Raw genomic sequence first — 22,320 nt, forward strand, 5'->3', positions numbered from 1 at the left:
TGATTTTTTGTGGGCAAAAAAGGTATATGTAGAAATGATGGTTATGCCTGTAAATTGATATATTAACGTGTTTAGTGCAACGTAGTATTTTGGTTGTTCTATTAGATACTTAGAATGTTTGGCGCAAAATTTTTTCATCAGATAATGTTAGTTTGTGCTATGAAGTATGAGCTTGGTTTCTGAATTAAATAGCTAAACCAAACTAACTTAGATATAGTATGGAATTTGATGTACAAAATTATGCGAGTGAGCTTGTCTCATACTGTTGTTAGGAGATGGTCTCTGGTTCATGCTGGGCAGGAGCTTTTGTCTATTATCTGCAATTTTTTTATTATTAATTCATTTTGCGGGCATCATAATTTGTCGCTCTAAGTTCTTATGCAATCCCTTCCCTTGCAAGTCCTGTCTGTTGCTTTTTGGTGTATCTGAGTACTGATCTATGTTCTTACCCCACTGTTCACCTAGTGAATCACTCCAAGATCTGAAATTCTTTGCTGACTTGGGGAAGCCTTCAATTTTCTTTTGTGCATATAAGTCCTGGTTTGCATTAATTGTCTTGTAAAATCATAAATCTGAAAGTACTGTAATTTGTTTTTTGAATGGTAATGTTTCTGTACTATGCAAATTTCTGTATCCAAGGCATTTAGTCCATATTGACAATACGATTTTGATAGAGCTTGATCCATGCATGCAATTAAGGTACTCTTTTCTTGTTAATTTGGTGTTCTGCATAGCTTGTTTGCATGAAGTAGCTTGTTTCTTGGAGTTATCATTTGCAGTGTTCTACAAGTATCATCTGCCCATTCTGTTGGAACAAAATGCTTGTCTTGAGATTATAACAGTATCCTGGACTTTGATTATGCTTATTACTTTTCATTATTGTAAAGTTATTCTGGAACAGTGGGGCAACATTCATGCGCCGCAGAAATACTTAGGATAAGATGGGCGATTTACATGGGGGAACTTTTAGCCTTGGTAATAAGTATCTACTCTTTCAATTCACTGAAAGTTTCAGGCTGAGCTAAGCACCATTGATTTTAGGAGTTTCTTATCTGCGAATCGTGTCACATCAACCACTTCTTAGGTAGAGCATTATGAAGTTTAAATTGTTTGTGAATTCTTCTTCTGTATAATTGTGGGAATGGCTTGTTATGAAGAATAGGCTAACATAGTTGATCATGCCAGCAACTGTCTGATGTGGCTATTTTCTTAAAAATAAATTTCTAAGATCTCGATGTGCTCTTTTTAAAAAGATTGGTGCATAATAATCTTGTGTTCTTGATTAGTGTGGGGATGTTGCTGGCTTTCCTCCATGTTTGATGGTTTCACATGACTTATCTTCGCTTCTTTAGTTGCTGTAGGGAAACCATACTAATGAATTAGTGTAACATCATCAGGCAGTATCTTTTGACTCATGCTTGAGATTAACTGGATGTATTCTAGGATTAGTATTAAAGTAATTGTAGGACTTCTTTCTCTAATGTGATTAGTATTAATATGTTATATGGAGATTACTTGTGACGGTCTATCTCTTACCTATTGGGAACCATAAGGCACAAGTTTTAGAAGTTTGAGCTTTATCACAGTCACAGCTTCAATGTTTCGAAGATATTGAAAGATCCTCACTTTTAGCTTCTCTAAGTTTTAGACTCGAGAATGGTTCTGCGCATAAATCGGTAACTTCATTCTGCATCTTTACCTCAGTATGTCCAAATTGTGTTTTTGAAATTGTATAAAATAGTGGCATGCTAAGTGGATGGGGAAGTAAAAACAGATGGTACGATAGGAACCGCTACTGTTCTTCTCCTTGTGTAGTCATAATTGTGGAGCAAATTGTGCTCTTCTTGCTTGTGAATTGTACTTTTTGATGATTGAAACAACTTTACTGGTTTAGGTTGTCATAGTAAATATATACTTTTTCTGCGGTCCCTTTGTGGTGGTAGAAAGGGCATTGGGAATTTAAGAATTTGAGATTGCAGCTGAACATCAAAATGTGGCCTTTGAGATGGCATGTGTTGGTATGTTGGATGTCACCTTTCCCTTATCAGGTGCAACTGCATGAATCCGTATTGTAGTTTGGGCTCTCCTCAACCATCAGGGCTTCAACACTTTTGAGGTTGACCATCATGAGTCTTATCTGTTTCTATTTTCAATCAAATATCAATGGTAGACTGTTGCCAGTGGTAAAGTTCAGATGCCAAAGAAAATTTGAACACTGAGGTGAACAACCTCTTGAAACTTGGCATGTCCTGTTGGCTGGTGAAAAGACTTCATCTGAGAGGATCTGCATAATTTTTAATGCCCTTCAATACAGGGACGATAAGGACATGGATAAGTACAGATGTTAGAATTTCATGGTGGTTGAAACTCTAGTTGAGATTGTTAATACTGTCGTTATATTGGAGAAAGTGCTGAATAATCGTCTTTTCAGTTGAGGTTGTTAGGTCTACTTCTGTTGACCTTAATATGGATTGTTTAGGTGGAAAACAAAGCAGCAGCTCATCCTACTAACTAAAAAAGCCATTATTTTGATCATTAACAGCTTCCACTATTCTAGTATGCATTACAATTCATAGATGATTAACTCAAGCAATTTCAGACAAAAAGTTTAAGAACTTGAGAAATCCATTCTTCTTGTTTATTAACTAAAATTACAAATGCTGGATTCTTAACTTCATAATATTTGTTTTCTGAAAAAAGAATTTGTATTTTTTGCAATGTTATCGAACCGAGTTGGGTACTCGATTGTTATAATTTAATAAAAAAAATGATTTATTTATCAAAATTATCCTTGGTCTATATCTATCTTTGGATTAATATTTATTTTCTGAACTGCTGAATTGGTACTTGCTGTTGTTATTTTCCTATATAATTTCTTGAACACTAATGGAAAAAGAAGGAAAACATATGCCCATGTCAGCAACACGTAAGGTGGAGTTTAGAGTAGCTAAGAGAAGATAGTTATTGTCCCTTTAAAAAAACTGAAGCTCTAAATTCTGTTTGATGGTTGTTGATTTGTTGAAGATAGTTCTACTTACCACCTTCCTGGCTCCCCAGTCCCTCTCTCTCTCTCTCTCTCTCTCTCTCTCTCTCTCTATATATATATATATATGTATATATATATCTTGCATAAACCCAATGTTGTTCACCGACAAACTAGAGCAATGGCTTCTGCAGTTGCTAAGGAACCCTCAAAAGTTGCAGTAGATGTTGAAGACGATGAAGAAGAGCTCTTCGAAATTGATATCGAGGCAGTCAACAGCATCCCTCCACCTCATTACTGGGAAAGCTACTTCACAGCAGCAGGAAGCAGTGCACTTCTTGCTAATTGTTTGTTGCCAATCGCAGATGTTTCAAGTGCAGTTCCAACTCCATCTACTGTATGCAATGCTTTGTCTTTGGCAGAACAGCTCATGTTTTTCAGGTCGCAGACTCCTCATCAGTCTTTCCAAGAGCTTCTGCTTGGAAGCAATATTACCACATAGAATTAAAGAATAAAAATGATGGCAGTTCATGCCATCACAGGTGTATGAAAAACTTGCTAAATTTATATAGAATTTGTCCAATTTAGTTACGAAAAAAAAGCATAATCTAAATGACTATAGCCCTTTTCCAGATTATGAATTTTAATAGTCACGACCTGGATTATATATACATATCATTTTGTTCCATGCGTATTTGGTGCATGAACCGTATCGGTCTGCATATTTAATATAATTTAGAAATACCAGTAAAGTCTAGTTTAACACTGTTTTTTCAGATAAGCTTTCGACTTTCTTTTTTCTATACTTTCAGAATCTGCTTTTTCATAAGCAAATTTTAAAAATGTAGAAAAGTTAAAAAATCCAGTTCTTTCTAAAAGTTACTTTCAGAATAGCTGAAGAATTAAAAAAAATTACAACCTCTATTGTAGGTATATATACACAGACACAAAGAATTCCCAAATCGCAGATGGAAAGAATTCCTGAAAATGATGGGATATCAGAATTTTGTTTATTTTGGTCCAGCAAATCACAGAAGGGATTTCAAATCTCGTTTAGTTTGTTCTTCTGAATGATTCCATATTTCATTTTCTTTTTCTGTGGTGATATCTACAGTGCTAAAGAAAAAGACAGTACACAGAAATCATAAGAGCAATATCTTAAGGATAATTTACTACTGTCTGATGGTGTTATTCCTTGTTCATTGATATTGTAGTGCGAATATTTCCAAGTTGGATACAAGAATAGCAGTGATCTTTAGAAGATTTCAGAAGATTCTGGAGAAACGAAGGTTGGATCATTTTTGCCCTCCGAATTTGTTCTGAAAAAATTTTAAATCGTTAGATTTATTAGATTGAATCACAAACATTAAATAAAAAGTTTTACTAATAAAATAATTACAATATAAGTGAGCATTCGTTATTAATACACGTGGACAATATTTTCTCGATTGTGCTCTCTTTTTTTGAGGTGGATTCTTAGCATATTGAGTATAGATTTTTGGTACCTTTAGTATGGACTCCAAAGTGGTGATTTGACGTCTATTACTAGTTGCTTAAATTTGTATGGTATGATTTCTAATCTCCCAACAATTAGATTCTACTTTTTGATGCTTCTTCTACTTTAAGTAAGATTCTTCGTCCTTTGACTTATCTATGATTCTACTATAAAGCTTCATACTTTCGGTTATTCTATATTTAAAGAAAAAAGCCTTTAAATAATCGGAAATATACTTTAAATAAGTCAAATTGTTACTAGAATTGCAACTTCTGTTAAGAGCAGGACCACTTAAAACATAGATCAATTATATTATGATTTTGCTTTAAAATATTGAAATGAATAATGAAAATTGAATAAAGCATAAACTTAATCCAATCACTACCTCTAACTATATAACCCAGCCACCTCCATCGAACACCCACTGATCATTGTTGCACCACCTCTTTTTATTTGATTATATATTGTTATCGGTAAAGGTGATGATGGCTGGAGGTGACAAGAACAACGGGCATGGCTGAAGGCGACAAGGACAACGAACGTGGCTGGAGGCGACGACGACAATGAGCGTTGCTAGACGCGACAAGGACAATGGCGTGGCTGTATGAACGTCGAGCGAATTAAGAAGAGCGACAGTCGATGAACATCAAGCGAATGAAGAGGAGTGATGGACACTGAACGTCAAGTTTTTGTTTCTCTTTTCTTTTCTTTTTTTGGTGGGTCTCAGTTGATTTGGTGGATTAATAGGAAAGATGGAGGTCATTGGTGGTGACGATGAATATTGATTTAATGGAGATCGTATGTTTGACGGATTTAATAGAGGTAGAAATAGTGGTCACAGTAAATTTTTTAATTTTAAGAATAAAATTTTTGAATTTAATTATTTATATTTAAATATATAATTAGAATCCACATTTTTATATGCTATTGGACCAGTAAATTTTACTGTGCTTCACTACTAAAAAGGAGTTAACGGGTTAACAGATTGGATACAATTGAATTCTTATAAGAAATTGAAGAATGATGTTGATCTAATTTGAAGAATTAAACCTAAGGTTTAATTGTACATTCTGAATTAGTCCAAAAGCTCTTTTTTTTTTTTTTTTAATCTTATGCCTTGCCTTCATAGTAGTAAATCTCTACTTATGTTTCATAAGAAGAAAGGAGGATTACTGACTGCCATAGATGGCCAACATCAGCCCAGAAAAGCACAAGTATTTGACTGTATCACATCTCTTTTTTTTTTTTCCCCTTTTTACCTTAATCTTCAATTTTTGAAAAGAAAAGAATTAGAATTAGAACGTGGAGCAGATGGTCTGCAGGATAAAATAAAAGGATTGATTAATTTTATTTTATTCATTAAAAGGACAACACGCTATGGGCTATGGACCAAGAGGGAATAATCACCCCTTACCCAGCATCGAGGTCTAATTGTCCTTTCAGCCTGAAGAAGGCATCACAGCATAATATTGTTAAGGATTTTCTAGTGTACAATGAGTCTTTGTCAGCTAATCAATCAACATATCTCGTTAAAAAAAAGAAAGAACAGGAACACCAAGCATGGCCAATGTTTTAGGGAGATCACATGTCTTATAATGATTCACTTGTTGAAAATGAAGATACATGCCACCAATTGGTGTCTATTAGTTAGACAGTACAGCTAACTGTTATCCTCTGTATTGTTATACTGTTAACAGATTTTAAGTGTATTTATCACCTACACGTTTGTTCATATCTCTTATAACTCTGTTCAAATCTAATATTATATAACATATATATTTCATCAATGAATACAAGTAACTTAATTCTCTGAAAATAACACTATCAAACAGCTGTCTGTAATAATTAATGTAAACTTGCAAGGAGACAATAGAATCCACACATCTTCAAACAGCAGTTCTTAATACATTTCTAAACAATGGCAGACACAATAAGATAGCAGTGATTCTCTTCCTGCATGCAACCTAATTTTTTTTTTTTTTCTTTTTAGTAGGTTTTATTAATGATCATCAATATGATTCAGAACTATAAAGATTCTGATGAAATAGATCCATTACCGTCTACTTCTTGCAGCAGTTTCTCTCTGTGCGTTGAAGTAAATAGCAGCAACAGGAAGACCAAGATCATTTCCAACAGCGAAATCTCTTGTGCTAAAGTTATCCCTTGAAGAAGGTGGATTGATTGTTTGTCTACGTTTTTGCTGGAATAGAACAAACACAAACCTGTGAATCCCGATGGTTGGCCTTGGAATTTCATAGGTCACAACTTCCCTTCCTGTTAGTTAAAAATTATAATAATCAATGTAACAAAAGTAATTATCTCTTGATCTCTCTCTCTCTCTCTCTCTCTAGGAAAAAGTTCTACAAATTATATTATCACAAGATACAGTTTAATATTCAGTCTAATTAGGCAAATGAATTTACCAAATGTGGCATCTGTTGTTCCTGGAATGTCGGTCACTAGCCTGTAAAACAATTCAATACAAATTTTAATGTTAGACATTCTGATACTAATTTGGTTTTGTTTTATATATTTTATGTTTTTCAATAGGTAAATGAGAAGCATAGTATAGCATTCAACTGCTTAGATATGCAAACCCCAACCCGGATAAGTATTTACTATGATGGATTCAAAATCTGCTGTTACTTAAGGTTTTAGTTCAAGTTTCATTGTTATATATATAAAAGAAATCATATAAGATAAAATATTACAGATACAAACTATTCTTACGGTTTTACCAAATAACTTAAAGTTTTTGATGGTTTTGAATTTCTTCATGTTCTTAATTTTTTGATTGAAAAATCTAGCAAGAGTTCTATCCTTGGACATCCTATATTATTAATCAGATATTCCAACGTAAATTAAGGCATGCATGGGTGAGTGAATTAAGAATATAAAATTATTAAAATCTTATGTAGCAATTTAATCTCTTGGGTGGGAATAAATTTTTCACAAGAAAGAGGGTCATGCCACATTAATTACTTGTAGGCGCAACATATACAGGATAATGCAAAAAGTGCACATATATGCGTTGGAAATGTCTCTAAGATTGCAAACTTTGCATGTGAATATGAGCATATTGAGTAGCATCTTTATTCTAGTTAAGTGTAAAAGTTCCAGCTATGTAGAGGCCATGCCCCAGGTAGCTTATAAAACTTTTCAAGTACATAATAATTGCGAAAAGGATTTGGTACGGGGTAGGTTATATTTATAGATATTGAGCACGAAAACAAGCCCTGACACACAAAAAGAATACATGGGTTAATTATCTCCTCTTATACCAGTGTAGGTGCTCCCTTAAATAAGGATCACTAGGGCCAGGAACATCTGGGTCTGTCATGACCTGAAGACAAATTGAATAGATAGAAATTTTCAATCTAAAATGACGAGTACAACTCTATTCTGATAAGAAAACTTGAAGAAGAAGGGTTCTTAGAGAAGGTATACAATACCAATGTGAAAAAAGTTCTCATGTCACCTCCTTGGACCTCAACCTTAGGCTTGAGGGCAACTAGGGATGGATGGAGCTCATATCCATTGAAAACTCTCCTGTTACCATAACTGATAGACATGTTTAGCATTGGTGTGAAAGAATCAACAACATCACCTATCACTCTCCCAACAACGAGAGATTCCACAGCTCTTGACATAGCTATACAGGGTGATCACACAGAGAGGGAGAAAGGTTTGACAAGGAAAATGAATAATTGGAATTAGTGGGTGTTACTTAGATGAGAAAGACTAAGTTAGAAGGGTCATATTTATAGTGCATGTGTGAATAAGTAGTATCTGCAATTTGTATAATTTATATATATCTAGCTTTAGTCTGAGAACAGTCCATACAATATCTATATAGAATATGTACATGGGACAGGGATAAGACTACTCGACTATGTGCGGTCACACATAACGACGGCCCCTCCCCCAACAAGCTTTCCAAACAATTTTAAATCCCTTTTATAAATTCTCATATTTCCCTGAATATTTTGATTTTTATACTCTTAGAATAAGGGTGGAACCTGAATTCGCCCACTGAATCGAATTTCTGTCCCAGTCATCATCACATATGCGCATCTATTTTTCTTTTCTTTTTAATTTTTTTTCAAATATTTGATTTATTTAAAAAATTTAATCTAAAATTATACTTATATTTGCATGCAAACAATCACAAAGTGAAAAAATAGAGATTGATTTTAATTTTAATAATAATAAGTTTGTGCAGTTCACCAATAAAAAATTTAAAATATAACTGTATGTTTTAAAAGAATAAAGAACAATTCTTTATTAATATATCCTTGATATAAGGATCAAATTTTGAGATTTTGTACATATCACTTTGGAGAATTGAATACAAGTAGAAACTTTAATTTTACCGAAAAATCAGATTGCAAGAATGAAAGGATAGAGGTTTGATGCATAAAAATTAGAGAAAAATAAGTTTTTTATTAATCCTAAAGATGTCATTACAACGAACATGAGTTTGGACACAAGACCCTAAGAAAATTAGATAATTTTTCTACTTATCATAAAAAAAAAAATCCTAATTATCACTAAATAGTTAATTTAGAAAAGATGTTGACTAAAATAAAAAATAACTTACATATCATAAAATAAACTATGATTAAGAAAAGTAGTCGATTTTATAAAGGCAGTAACTTTTTTAGTGTGAACAAATAACATAAAATCAACTGTTAAATGGGTCTAATAAATATATGATTTTTTAAAATTATTTATTACAAAAATGGATTATATAATTTAATCATAAACTAAGATCATTTCGTCTTTTTAGTCAGCTTTTCTCAAAAGAAAATATAATTCACAATTTACTAAAACCAAGTTAATGACTAAAATATTAAGACATAACATTTTAAAACTTAAAAGTATATAAATACTCAATTGATAATCTTTTATTATGGCTTTAACCATTCTCGGTGCTGCTTTAAGCCGAAAGAACAAGGTCAGATGAGTTCCATCCATTAGAATAGGCCCAGAAAAACATCAAAATTGCGATCCTGAAAAAATAGGTAAAATTATAGAATTGCAATCAATCATTCTTTCTCCCTGTCCCATATATTTCAAAAATGCAGAAGCCATATCTTTCCCCGCATCATGATTGATTTATATTGTATTCCATCATTTCAGCTATTCTATGTGTGATCCCTTGGGTCCCTGGAATCGCTTCTTGATTGTCTATGTAGTCCTGCCTAATTAGTATTCTTTAGAGAAAAAAGAAAAAGAGATTTATATTTATATATTTTTAAATTTATTTTAAAACATATATCGATCAAAATTACTACGGATAATAAAATATTTTCAACTCTGAACACTTTATATATTGGATGAAAGGTAAAATACACTAACTCTTCTTACTCATTAATCATACAATATCCTGCATGTGGGTCCTAATCAATGCATGCAAGTTGTCATTTTTGTTTTCTGTATTCTTTGTACCAATTTAGATGTCAGTTAAAATTAACTTAGAAACTGTACGTAAAATCTCTTCTTGATGAGGTTCCACATATAGTCCTATATAAACAAACACCGATCTTTAGCATTTAACGCAATAAGTAAAAAGGAAATGATTTTGCTTGAGTTGAAGTTTTTCTTTCTTGATGTTCGTAGAACCTTCCCAAATTAACATCTACACTTTGGTAAAGGAGTCTTTTACCATTTTCAGAGAGATTCTCTCAAGCAAGGGGGGGAAGGGGCATAAAGGATCCCACCACAAGTTCCCAGGAGGCGACAATATTTTTCTGAGGAGTCCTTTCAATGTAAAAATAAAACTCTGAGATTGGTAAGGGGGAATGAACGTGGGATTTTCTATAACTAGAAGCCAAAGTACCTTTTCTGTATCTCCCAAGCTTATCCTCCTTCAACTCTTAATCTGTGGATTGTGACCTCCAGCTGCCATATATGTTTTTAAGCCTGAAATATCATTAGTGTATATTAATTGGAGATATTTTTTCAGGTTAGTCACTATAGATTTATATTTTTCTTAATTTTATTTTTTGAGAAATTAATCCTGCAAGAGGTAAAGAAAAATCTCGAGTTGAAACCTCTTGCTTCAAATGCTCTTATCATTCCAGTTAGACCTGAATTAGAGTGTCATGTTTTTCACTTCGTCGTTTCTGATATGATTCTTTTATTATCAGCATTGCCCTACTTTTGTTTTTGTTTTCTTTTTCTGGTTAAGCTTTTTAAGGGGTGAATTTGTCCTTTATGTGTTCATTGTATTCCCATTCAACATATCTGCTCAAAAGTTTGATTATTATCCTATTGAAAAATTTCCCCTACTTTTGTTTTTGTTTTTCTGGTTTAGCTTTTTAAGGTGAATTTGTGCTTTCTGTGTCCATTATGTATCTGCTCAAAAGTTTGATTATTATCCAATTGAAAATTTGAGATGATTAAAACTGAATATTAAAATTCATCGTTTCACGACTCAACTTTTAGATTTAATGATTTCTTTTGTTTTTAACATAGCATTAACATCTTTAGATCAATATTGATATCGAGGTCTGCTGCTGATGATCAAGTAAAGGAAGGCAGCAGGACAAAGGTTCTTCAAACTTTTGTATAAGGCTTCTGCTGTATTGTTTTGCCATCATTTCGCATTATTATCTTAATTGGATTGTTTACTTAGATATTTTGTTGCTTCTTCACAGCACAGTCATTATTTTGCTTATTAGAACAGGTTTCTTGAAATAGTTGTTGGCTTTTTGCTTATTTTAAGTGTTTTTTTTTTCTTCTTAATTTTTTCATTTTCTTATCACCTTTAGGCTAATTTCTTAATGTTGGTTTTTCCTCATTTGGTTTGATAAAGTTTTTATATTGTTCATTAGAAAACAAAGGCCTGCTGATTATAGTGAATCTTTAATGATAGCTTGAACCAGAAAATCATACAGACACCTCTGCATGAAAGTGACAGTCAAGTAACATCAGCATGTTTCTGGGGGTAAGGTAAAAATCTGCATGTTCTTGCAGGACTGGAATTTCCATCACTATCACCACAAAGTTTATCCGAAAGAAAAATTGCCCACCGTTATACATAAGAGAGAGAGAACAATAATGCAATTGATCTCATCAGAAAATGAGGGCTTTTTCTTGGATTGATGGGAATCCCATTCCTGCAAGAACCTGCAGTTTTACCTTGCCCCAAGAAACGGGCTGCTTTGTAATTCTTATTCTATATATATATATATATATGGAATAATTCATTATTATTGTTCATCCTCTTACTTCCTTTTTTTAAAATAATATTAAGATTCCATTTCTCATTATATATCCAGAAAATATGAATCCTGAGAAAGAGAAGCAAAAACTGAGTCCCATTATAGAACAAGTACGTAATTGCTAGTGTATCCAATTCTAATATACAACTATCCCAATCTTATGCTTTGATAAATTATAAGAAATACAAACTATGACTACACAGCTACTAAAATCTATATTTTGTTTCCTTTCTTGCTAGTACTCATCGTCATTTTCATCTATTGTTGCCTTCATCACTACCAAAATGCATCACTAGGCTGCTACCAATTTCGTTGATTAGGGCTTTTTTTAATACTTCACTTGAAGAGGAAACTAACTTTTTATCCTAAACATTGATTCTACTCTTCATATATTTATGTTATCAGTCATTCAATTTGCGGTTTTGATTGTTCTGAGAGAGCCACACAACACATTAAACATAGTTCCTATCACAAACAACACTTCAATAAAACTTTTTTAGCATCAACACTGAACTCTAATCGGCCCTTTGCACCAATAATTTTTGCCCAACCTTCACAACAACAACAATAAAAATCATCTGATGTTAATAATCAACAAGTAAAAACAACAAGGGAAAAGTAAATAACACGAATAAGATTTTCCAGTTGTTCTTTAAAATCTCATAATTGAGTTCCTAAAATTTGAAAAGGAAAAGAAACTCTTTCACCCTCCCTTCTGATTTCTAAATTCTAAATCATACAAAAGCGAATAATAAAATCAGAATAATCAACCCACTGCTGACAAACACACGAACCTATTGAAGAGATCAAAACAATATATCACTCGTAATATTCTGTATTTAATTAAAAAAGTTAAAATCGATCGATTCACTAATTAATCCTTAAGCCAATCGATCTCAAAAATACACTACCAAACTCGTCAAATGTTGTAACCAGAGGGTGGAAATGATGGCAATGTAAGCGGCTACCAAATCAACACAAATACCAGCACAATGTAATTAGAGGGTGAAGATGTCGAGCTGAAAGATGCAGAAGGCAAAGAGAGAGAGTAAAGGGATTATATTAATACACGATATTTTTGAATTTTATTAATCAAACTGTATTTTTTAGATTAGGGAGAGAAGAAGAAAGTAGAGAAAGAAGAGTAGAGAAAAACTGGTAAAAAAAGTGGATTTATGTTTTTTTTTTTATATGTATATTTTTGGTTTTTAATGATTTATTATGTTTAGACCAATTTGACTTGACTTGCCAAGTCAGTAAACTTTTAACGACTGTTAATTCTATTTAATCTCAGTTGCAAAGAGGGGCTTATATTACAGTGTTTTTTGACTAATTTATTTTTTTGAGCTAAAAATTAGTTTAAGGGTAAATGTGCACCTCATATTAAACATTAGGGACAAAAATGCATCTTCTCCCATTTCTTTCTATACCTCTCTTTCTCTAAAGCCCATGCGCGCCAAACTCGCATGAATTCTGATCAAATTGTTAGTTGGGTCCCTGAATATTATTTTTTTTTATCTTTTCATTGGTACAGTCTTTAAAAATTTCGCATTTTTTGATTGAGGCTCTAGATTTTTTAAATTTTAATGATAATAATAGAAACTTATTAAGAATTTATATTCAAATATTAGTTAATAGAATTAAAAGATTGTCGAACCTATTTTCTTAAAAAAAATAAAATATGTAATAATATCTTGAAAATTTAAAATTATTTTCGAATTTAATCGAAGATATGTTTTCTTTTAAGTTTACTTCGTATAACTAAAATTTTTGTATTAAAGTTTTCATGGTAAGATTATTTTTGTTATTTAATTTTCATTTATCTATTTAGATATCACATATTGTCCATTCTCATCAAATCAAATGAATTTAGAAAAGTAAAGAGAAAAAGAATAAAAAGAAAGGAAGAAAAAACTGTCTACTTTCCCTAATAAAAGCTAAGTTATCCATATTTTGGAGGTTTTCCCTAACATGGAAAAAATCACACCTACCGCTCAGTAATCATTCATCATCTTGAGTCATTGACCATCGCCTTCATGTCAAATGTGTAAAGGCTATTTTCGTCCACGTAAAAACGTAAGAAGAAGAACCAGACCAGTTCTTACTCACTACTGCTCCTGGTCAGCCGCGAAAATACCAAAACAAAATCCAAAACACCCAACTGAAGTACAGCAAACACATCATTAATTTATTAGGTTATACAGTCACTACTAAATAAGAGTCGAGCATTTTCCCTCTGCTGTACAAAACCCAGATCTCTTTTTGGGAAAAAGATTCAAGCTTTTACTTATAATAAATCTCTGATTAGCCGTTTCATTCAAAACCCTGATCAGTTTTTGGGAAAAAGATTCAAGGTTTTACTTGTAATAAATCTCTGATTAGCCAGAAATGGCTGGAGGGGTTAACAGGAAAATATCTGCGGCTTCTGCTAGAGCTCACACTAGAAGAGCTAAGCAAAACCGTTCTTTTAAGCTTCCTTCAGGTGGGTTTTCTCTATATTTTCTCTTACTTCTTTTAATTGGATTTGGTTTTAGATAATCTTTTTTCCTTAGTTTTGTTTAATAGTAATTCGAAGTAGTGATTCAGAATCTGATGTTTGCTCTCTGTTTGATTACTGATATGAAATTTTAACTGGGAATGTTTTTTTCTTTTCCATATTATTGGTTCTTAGATTAGAATTAGAACAATGGAATTTATTTGTGTTGTTGATTTGTTGCTTGCTGTGAATTTCTTTGCTTGTATTAAGATTCTATGAGCACTCGACTATTTCAAGCTGTCAATTTTACTTAGACAAGCTTTCGACATTTGATTTGGTATTATAGATTTAGCTTTTATGTAAAATCTGAAATATTTTAGTTGAATAGAACCATTCCGACTCACTTTTGGCGCTTGAACAAATGGATTCTTCTTTTTCCCCCTTATGTCATCTTTGCCAGATGATGATCCTATCATTCTGTAATAAGTAAACTATATTGCGTTGTACATTTGCATCTTCTGTATTATGATATTCACATGCTAGATCAGGGCAATAGCAATGACAAGACAAGGCATGAAATCGTGCTCAAACTCACAGACATTTTCAAGTAAGAGTTTGTAGGACTAAATTTTCAGCAGCACTGAATTGCAATTTGTATATTGGTTTACGTACTGCTGTTGTGTTTTCTGATTTCGTGCTTTGGTACGAATTGGCTCAATTCTGGCTCTAATTATGTCAACTGTGTCTGATTCGAATTTAATATTTCAGGGATTTTCTCGAAAATATTATTGGTCTTGTTTGTGGGGATTTTGGCATGGGCTTATCAGTCAATCCTACCTCCTTCACCCAAGACATGTGGTTCTGCAGGTGGTCCTCCAATTACAGCACCAAGAATAAAGCTTAGAGATGGGAGACATTTGGCCTACAAAGAACATGGTGTCTCAAAAGATGTGGCCAAATTCAAAATAATTTTTGTCCATGGTTTTAAGAGTAATATGCACGAAGCTGTTATTGCCACTCATTTATCACCGGTACTAATTATTTGTTCATTTGTCCCTATTCTTCTCAACCCTATAAGCCTTTGAGTTTGATGTGCTAGTAACTACTATTGTCTGATCTGGTTGTGGGTTCATCCAGGAAATTGTTGAAGAATTAGGGGTATATATCGTGTCCTTTGACAGACCAGGCTATGGAGAGAGTGATCCTCATCCAAAGAGAACATTGAAAAGCCTGGCTTTGGATATTGAAGAGCTTGCTGATCAATTGGGACTAGGATCTAAATTTTATATAGTCGGCTTTTCCATGGGTGGTGAGTTAACTTGGAGCTGCCTCAAGTACATTCCTCACAGGTATTATTCAATGGAGCCTTATAACTCAATGCATAATTGAGGACACAATGACCCAGTTGTTATATATAACTGTTTACTTTATGTGCCTTCTTATGTGAGTATTTTTTGCTGCTTTAACAGGCTAGCAGGAGCAACGCTGTTAACTCCAGTTACTAACTACTGGTGGCCTGGTTTTCCTGCAAACTTATCTAAAGAAGCCTACAAGCAACAGTTTCCACAAGACCAATGGGTGCTCCGTGTTGCCCACTATGCCCCCTGGCTAACTTATTGGTGGAATACTCAAAAGTGGTTCCCTGGCTCTTCTGCTATAGCTATGAATCCTAATATTTTATCTCGGCAAGACAAAGAAGTTGTAGCAAAGCTTTTGCAGGAAAAAAACAATTATGAGGTAGTTTTCTGTTTCTGCATACAGTTTCTTTTCTTGTGCTATTAATATCACACCTTAGAAGGAAATAAATCAAAGATAAGTTTTAACTAGTAACTGTAATTAAGTGAAACAAAATATTATTGTTGTTTAGCATGCGCTTTGTCTCGCTTCTCGAGTTGCTTAGAAATAAATATTCTTTCTAGTAAAACGAGTGGTACCATCTCTAGGAGCAATGATCATCTCTTTTCATGCTATATTGAGGAAGCAATACCGTACTCCTAAGCTTTCGGAGTGTAAAACTGCCTATAAGAGCTCTATGTAGTTCTGTATTATCTCCTACATGTTTTCCATGCAACACATTGCTTATGGTTTGTAAAGATAGTGACAGGAGGCCCTATATTTTAAGACCTGACTGAAGGGTTTAAGAGTATTTGAAACTAAATAATGCTGCAGTGTCTGCTGGTATATTCTTCCTACCCCTAATTTCTTACTTCTGTTCTATCTATTTGATTTATCCTTGATTATGAGGTAGAGTTCAATTTCCTGGTCCAATTAAAAGTGTCATTGCTCATTGGCATGGTCTTAAAATATTGTTCAAGATAGTTTTGGTCCAGATCCCCAGGGAGTGAGTTGCAGTTTTATGTCATCTCCTTATGAATGATGATAGGGCTTAGGGTAGGGGATTGAGGTAAACAAGGCAAATCTGCCTGCTCAACAACCATTTTATTTGGCCATAAACTGTGGTACTATGGCAAATATTTTTATTCTTTTGTTTCGTGATAACTTTGTTTGGAAAAAATCATGTGCTAGAGTTCAATTGAATTCAGTTCTTGCAAAATCATGTCACTTTTAATATGATTTCATTTTTTGAAAAATCCCTCTTTTATTTTTCTTTTCTTTTTTAAGTTGAAAGAATTGATTCTTAAGAACTATGAGCTTTCCAAACATGAGAATTGATTAAATAAAATTCATTTGAATTAAGTTTTTGCATTTTTGGACTTCCAATCAAGGTGGATGTGTTTGATAGATAAATGTGTTGGCCAGTGAATTATTCTTTCATCTACTTATTGTAACTATTATCTTGCTCATCTGATAGTATTTTTGAAAGCCGCCATTCTAGTGATAGATTGCCGCAATTCAATGATGGTACTAGGAAAAAACCAGCAGGTGTTCTTTGTGACATTTCTCGTTCTCTTGAGGATTTTCTTTCCAAGTGTTTGGAAAACCTCTGATATATGCAATTTGCTTAACAGGAGCTTCAAAGTAATTTATTATCTTAAGAACCAAACTGCTCACTGTTGTTGAACTTATTTTCATACATTAGCTCCTAAAGTTTACACTGGAGATAGAAATGTGCTCATGCAGAGGTATAGCCCAGATTTTCTGGCTTATTAGAATTTATGTTCTGATTGTAGGACCTAGCATCTGATAGTGAGAGGATCTTCCATCTCACCTCTTGTTAAGGTGCCCTTTATGAGTTCAAGTCCTGTTTGCAGACTTTGTTAGAAAAGTCTACATTGTCCAACCTCTAGTTAATGGTAAGCTCATAAGTTCTATGCTCATTAACCAGATTTTGTGAGGAAAGATTAGGCCAGATATCCAACTAAGCCATCAGATGATAGTATCCTACAATACTTTCAATTTGTTTTCATTTAGAAAAGGATTGGGATCTGTTTCGAGTACTTTGATGTCTATGGACACTTGAAAGCACAGTTAACAGTTAATATTCTATAACTTCAGCTACATGTTATTTTATTAGGAAAATCCTTAGCTGCTCCCCATCTCATGGCAACCAAATCACTGGATGAATGACACATACCTTGGGTGCTTTATACTTGGTCAATGAGACAGCAACATATATTTATAATTTTATAATTACTTCATAGGTATCACTTTCCCAATGGTAGAGTACTGTATATATCTGGAGTAGCCAAGAAAAATTCCTTTTTAAATTTCGGCTTATTAATCTGACTTTGTTATTTGCTTCTCAATATTATTGTTAATTTTGGCTCCCTCAGGGATATGCAACACAGCAAGGAGAACCTGAATCTATTCACCGTGACTTGATGATTGGCTTTGGCACCTGGGAGTTTGATCCTATGGATCTTGAAAATCCATTTCCAAACAACGAAGGTTCTGTTCATCTATGGCAAGGAGATGAAGATGGTCTCGTGCCTGTTATGTTGCAGCGCTATATTGCTCAACGGCTTTCCTGGATTCACTATCACGAGCTACCAGGTTCCGGCCACATGTTTCCTTTTGTTGATGGGATGGCTGACAGAATTATGAAGGCGAAGCTAACTGGAGAGTAGTAACCTTCCATATTGATGTGGCTACTACCTCTGGTCAGACTCTGGTTTTCTTTTGCTATTCGACCTGAAGACTGAAATTTCTGTCCCTCGCTGTTTTTGTACAAATAAAACCTTGTACCAATAGTTATAATTAATTGCCTCAAAATTATGCAAGTTCTTGGAAATTGAGTTTGAACATTGGCTATTGCCTAGCTGGGATGGTGGTTTTAAATTTTAGCTGGTGTTCCGAGATCTCTCGAGAGGACTAATTGCTTAATCTGCATCCTTGCTTTATCTGCTACTGCTCTGATATCCTTAACATTTGCGTCCTGAGTTTAGTATCCTTAGTTTATCTGCTAGTTCCTGACTGAAAACTCCCCGCATCTGTTAATAGTATACGACATCTACAAAATAAAAATATTAAAAGATATTTAAGCTATGAGAGTCAACTGTTCAAAAATGATTATTTCTAGTTATTTTGATTACGGTTGAATTTAAATTCAATAATGGAGGTTCTCTTTTTATATTAGTGAGATTTATGCTCCATCCATCTTGATCTCTTTCCAATTGAATTTCTAATATAGTATTAGAGTATGTTTAGTCTAATTTTATCTGATAGATTCGATTTTTCATTTCATTGGTATTATTGCGTTTCAAATTTGAGAAGAGATTTTTATTTCAACTGATAGCTGAAATTTTAAAACTTAATTGCATTTGAGGAAAAGTATTAGAGTTTATCATATCTACAAAATATAAAAATATTAAAAAGCATACAAGTAAGAAAGGTTAATTATTCAAGTGACTAGTCGAATCAAACTTAATAAATCTCAATCTTCTTATATTATTAGTGAATCTATTAATTTTCTCCTCCCATCTTTTTTAATTTAATTTAAATTTCTAATATCGGTTGTGTATTATATGGATATTATAATTTCTTCTTAAAATTAAAACATTTCTTTCTGCTAGCCAATTTATTGATTATTGTCTAATTCAAATGGTAAAAATAGGTAATGTGTATAAATGCCTTGTGGCATGAAAAGAAAAAGTGAGCTTGGTTGCATACACACAACATCATGATGTTGTCAATACATCACTATTAGAATAATTATTGAATATTCATATATGATTAATGGGTGAAGTTCTTTAATTATGCTAATAGCCATTAATTATATGTGCAAAAGGATGTTTAAGCTGTAAAGTAACCTTCATAGAATAATGATAAGCAAGTAGACCTCTACATGCCATCATTTTTCCCCCATCGCAGTTCCTCAGCAATCCATCGTCACCAAAATCATGATTGTATATTAAATTTATGAGGTAATATCAGTATGATGCACCTTTTAAAAAGGGTCTTTTTTTCCATCCGAAAAAAGGTTATTGGAAGAATAAAAAAGCTCATTTTCAATTTTATGATTAAGCTAACACACTGATTTACTCTGGGGACATAAATATAACATACAATTATAAATAAGAGACCAAGAAAGCCATGCCATAATATCTAGTAGAAAACAAACAAAAACACCTTTAATCATTAATAGGACAGACAAAAGAACAGGATTCCGTAATGTTGCAAATTGACCAGAAATTCTCTACTTCTTTCATGCCAAACTTCACCTAATTAACAGTTTTGGGATCAAACTTTCTTCTCATAATTCCGATTTGCTTAGAACTCAATCCAAAAGCCTTCTCCAATAGCTTATTATCAATTCCAGACCCAAAAATTGCACTCGGGATTTTTTGGTTTCCTGGGTTTTGACTATTGAAACTTCCAAAAACTGTAGCAGCTTTGTCACCAACATTCATTTGGAAGTGCACTAATCCTCTAGGGAAAACCATGGCCTCTCCTTGCTCAAGCACTCTAGCAAAGACCCTATTACTTGAATCAACAAATCCTGAATAAACACTTCCTTGCACCACATAAGTTATCTCTGTTGCCCTAGGATGAAAATGTGGCGGATTGATGGCACCGACTTTAAGGTCAGCTCGGACAAATGACATGCCTAGTGTGTTAAGGCCAGGAAAGTTTGTTGGGTTCACAGGAATGGTTGCAAGGCCTGTATCAGAGAAGTTTCCAGCGGCTTTCATGCCAGAAAAGACGAAATCATCGGTGGTTGCATCTGAGGAATTTTTGCATGGGAGGATAGTGAACCTAGCAATTTTTATGGCAGCAGCTTTAGGGTTTGGTATGCAAAAATCTTGAATTGGGTCAGGGTCTGAGGCCAATGCCAACAGGCTCTGGAGGGAGAAAGTAACAAACAGAATGTTCAATTTTAAGGACATTTTCTTGTCAGATTTCTAGCAAGTGATGCCTAAATTTGCAAGTCTGGATGGCTTTTTATAGGAAGTGCTTGAGCTAGTGGAATTTACTCAAATGCCCCTATTCTTGTTCTCAGTGTATAAACTATATACATTGTGGCACTAAATGTTTTTTTTAGACATGTATGAATCCTAATACGCTGCATACATCATGATTATAAGATTCAACTATGTTTTGTCTCTTCCAGGATTTGAGGCATATGTTTATGCTTATTTCATAGAATCTGAAGCACCAATAATCTCTCATGCCAATGCCAATTGGCACATTATAATTAATTGTTCCAAAGTGATGGTACAATTAATATTGTGGTTTAGGGATGTAGAGTGGAAGTAGCAATCATTGCACATTCTCATTGTTTTTTATGCGGTCAATGATTTTTGATGCCCATGAAGCCATGCGTATAAAATCTTTAAACTTTTGGCTAAATTCTCTTGCTTCTCATTCAAGGGAAATGGAATATATAATGCATAAAGAATGATGATTGTTTCGATTCATTGGTAATGTGATTATTTCATGTGAACTGGGGGAGGGGATAGTGAGAGCCATATGCCCAAGAAATAAATGAAAACTGAATAATCAAAGTAAATAATAATAAAAATTATATACAGCAATGAGCATGCAGAACTTTTCCTGTAGATTAGCGTGCTACTTATTAAATTAATAATACAATGATCACTGATATTTTTTGTTTCTTAATATATTATAAATAAACTGTAAGTGCTTGCTACATTCAATAAATTCACAATAATTTTTGTATAAATTGAAATTGTAATGTGTATTGTTTTGCCCTAGAGTAATGTGAGTGGTAGGATGAATGAGCTTCAAGGATAGGTAGGGCTAATTCTACATATGATGATGTTACACTAGCGTCATGCCTAGGCGGACGTCCCATCTCTTGAATTCTTAATTCGGAGTCCATTTACATTTTAATTTAAACCATACCAGGACAAATAAATATTGATTCTCATTGAGATGAGATGTTTAGATTTCAAGTCCTCTCATGGGTATTTTATGTAATTAATATTTTTAAAAGTCTAAGAAATAATAGAGTTTAAAAAAATAAATAAATAAAAAATTCTTCTAATTTTCTTCCTCTTTCCCTCCTGTTCTCTCTTCCTTACTTTCCCATTTTACAAATCAGCAACAAGAGGGAAGAAAGACAGCACCATTTAGTCACTCAAAATTCGATTTTGATTTACTAATCAGTCTCCAACTTGTCTCAACAATCCAATGAAACATTAGATTTCAAATTAGAGACATTCCACCATATCTTATGTTATTCTCTATAATAAATTGTTTTTCATTGTTCAATTCCATAATAAATTGTTTTATGATTTTTCGTGGGAATAATTACTATTTCAATTTCTGAACTTGTCAATAAATGATAATCGAGTGATTGAATTTTTAAAATTAATAATTAAATGTAGTATTTTTATAAAAAAATAAAAAAGTAAAATTTTTAATAGATAATGTATTATAAATAATAATATAAAATTATTATTTGTAAACAGTACATACATAGAATGTTAACATTGATAAGTTATCAACTAGGGATTGAGATTAATAAATTTTGAAGCTTAAGAATTGAGATTATAAGTTTCTATTAATCCATATAAACCTGACTATACAAGATGCCGTTGACACAAGCGAAAATCACCCTCAGTAGCTTTTTTTTTTTTAAGGAAAAAAGGTCTAAATAGGCCCTTGAACTATTGCCGTTGGGCCATTTGGGTCCTTATTATTTTATTGGTTCCCAATGGGGACTTTTTCTTACAAAAATGACCAACTAGACCCTTATGTTGCTTTAGCCCAA

General features: G+C 33.1%; 4 protein-coding genes and 1 long non-coding RNA gene across 5 annotated transcripts; 3 read left to right on the forward strand and 2 right to left on the reverse strand.

Annotated features, from left to right (window-relative positions):
* Positions 1 to 3,106: 3,106 nt before the first annotated feature.
* On the forward strand, positions 3,107 to 3,656 carry LOC8267144. Its single transcript, XM_002528683.4, has one exon. The coding sequence runs from the start codon at positions 3,111 to 3,113 to the stop codon at positions 3,483 to 3,485; it is 375 nt and encodes a 124-aa protein (XP_002528729.2). The 5' UTR covers positions 3,107 to 3,110; the 3' UTR covers positions 3,486 to 3,656.
* Positions 3,657 to 4,023: 367 nt separating this feature from the next.
* Positions 4,024 to 8,304, reverse strand: LOC8267146 (protein TERMINAL FLOWER 1). The gene is made up of 5 exons (XM_002528685.4): positions 7,931 to 8,304; positions 7,760 to 7,821; positions 6,902 to 6,942; positions 6,536 to 6,752; positions 4,024 to 4,302 (listed from the first exon to the last, which is right to left on the reverse strand). Exons 1-5 carry the CDS (start codon positions 8,126 to 8,128, stop codon positions 4,239 to 4,241), a joined length of 582 nt encoding a protein of 193 aa, XP_002528731.2. The 5' UTR covers positions 8,129 to 8,304; the 3' UTR covers positions 4,024 to 4,238.
* Positions 8,305 to 10,019: 1,715 nt separating this feature from the next.
* On the forward strand, positions 10,020 to 11,705 carry LOC125368651. Its single transcript, XR_007214357.1, has 2 exons — positions 10,020 to 10,446; positions 10,974 to 11,705. It is a non-coding gene; the product is annotated as an uncharacterized LOC125368651 (long non-coding RNA).
* A 1,947-nt stretch (positions 11,706 to 13,652) lies between these two features.
* On the forward strand, positions 13,653 to 18,442 carry LOC8267147. Its single transcript, XM_002528686.4, has 5 exons — positions 13,653 to 14,189; positions 14,952 to 15,214; positions 15,321 to 15,532; positions 15,653 to 15,920; positions 17,918 to 18,442. The coding sequence occupies exons 1-5, from the start codon at positions 14,096 to 14,098 to the stop codon at positions 18,209 to 18,211; spliced, it is 1,131 nt and encodes a 376-aa protein (XP_002528732.2). The 5' UTR covers positions 13,653 to 14,095; the 3' UTR covers positions 18,212 to 18,442.
* Positions 18,443 to 19,620: 1,178 nt separating this feature from the next.
* On the reverse strand, positions 19,621 to 20,513 carry LOC8267148 (germin-like protein subfamily 3 member 2). Its single transcript, XM_002528687.4, has one exon. It carries the CDS (start codon positions 20,468 to 20,470, stop codon positions 19,805 to 19,807), a length of 666 nt encoding a protein of 221 aa, XP_002528733.1. The 5' UTR covers positions 20,471 to 20,513; the 3' UTR covers positions 19,621 to 19,804.
* Positions 20,514 to 22,320: the final 1,807 nt, after the last annotated feature.

The sequence above is a fragment of the Ricinus communis genome, chromosome 10 (genome assembly GCF_019578655.1).
Source record: "Ricinus communis isolate WT05 ecotype wild-type chromosome 10, ASM1957865v1, whole genome shotgun sequence".
NCBI lineage: Eukaryota > Viridiplantae > Streptophyta > Magnoliopsida > Malpighiales > Euphorbiaceae > Ricinus > Ricinus communis.

What these genes read in the sequence shown, in the direction of transcription:
- LOC8267144 (XM_002528683.4), top strand. Translation starts at nt 3,111, where the DNA reads ATGTATATATATATCTTGCATAAACCCAATGTTGTTCACCGACAAACT.
- LOC8267146 (XM_002528685.4), bottom strand. Translation starts at nt 8,128, where the DNA reads ATGTCAAGAGCTGTGGAATCTCTCGTTGTTGGGAGAGTGATAGGTGAT. An exon ending in TGAGAACTTTTTTCACATTG is followed by an intron (nt 7,822 to 7,930) that starts GTATTGTATACC and finishes ATTTGTCTTCAG; the next exon opens with GTCATGACAGACCCAGATGT. An exon ending in ACTGCTGCAAGAAGTAGACG is followed by an intron (nt 4,303 to 6,535) that starts GTAATGGATCTA and finishes AAATTTTTTCAG; the next exon opens with AACAAATTCGGAGGGCAAAA.
- LOC8267147 (XM_002528686.4), top strand. Translation starts at nt 14,096, where the DNA reads ATGGCTGGAGGGGTTAACAGGAAAATATCTGCGGCTTCTGCTAGAGCT. An exon ending in TTCTTTTAAGCTTCCTTCAG is followed by an intron (nt 14,190 to 14,951) that starts GTGGGTTTTCTC and finishes TTAATATTTCAG; the next exon opens with GGATTTTCTCGAAAATATTA. An exon ending in TTGCCACTCATTTATCACCG is followed by an intron (nt 15,215 to 15,320) that starts GTACTAATTATT and finishes GGGTTCATCCAG; the next exon opens with GAAATTGTTGAAGAATTAGG.
- LOC8267148 (XM_002528687.4), bottom strand. Translation starts at nt 20,470, where the DNA reads ATGTCCTTAAAATTGAACATTCTGTTTGTTACTTTCTCCCTCCAGAGC.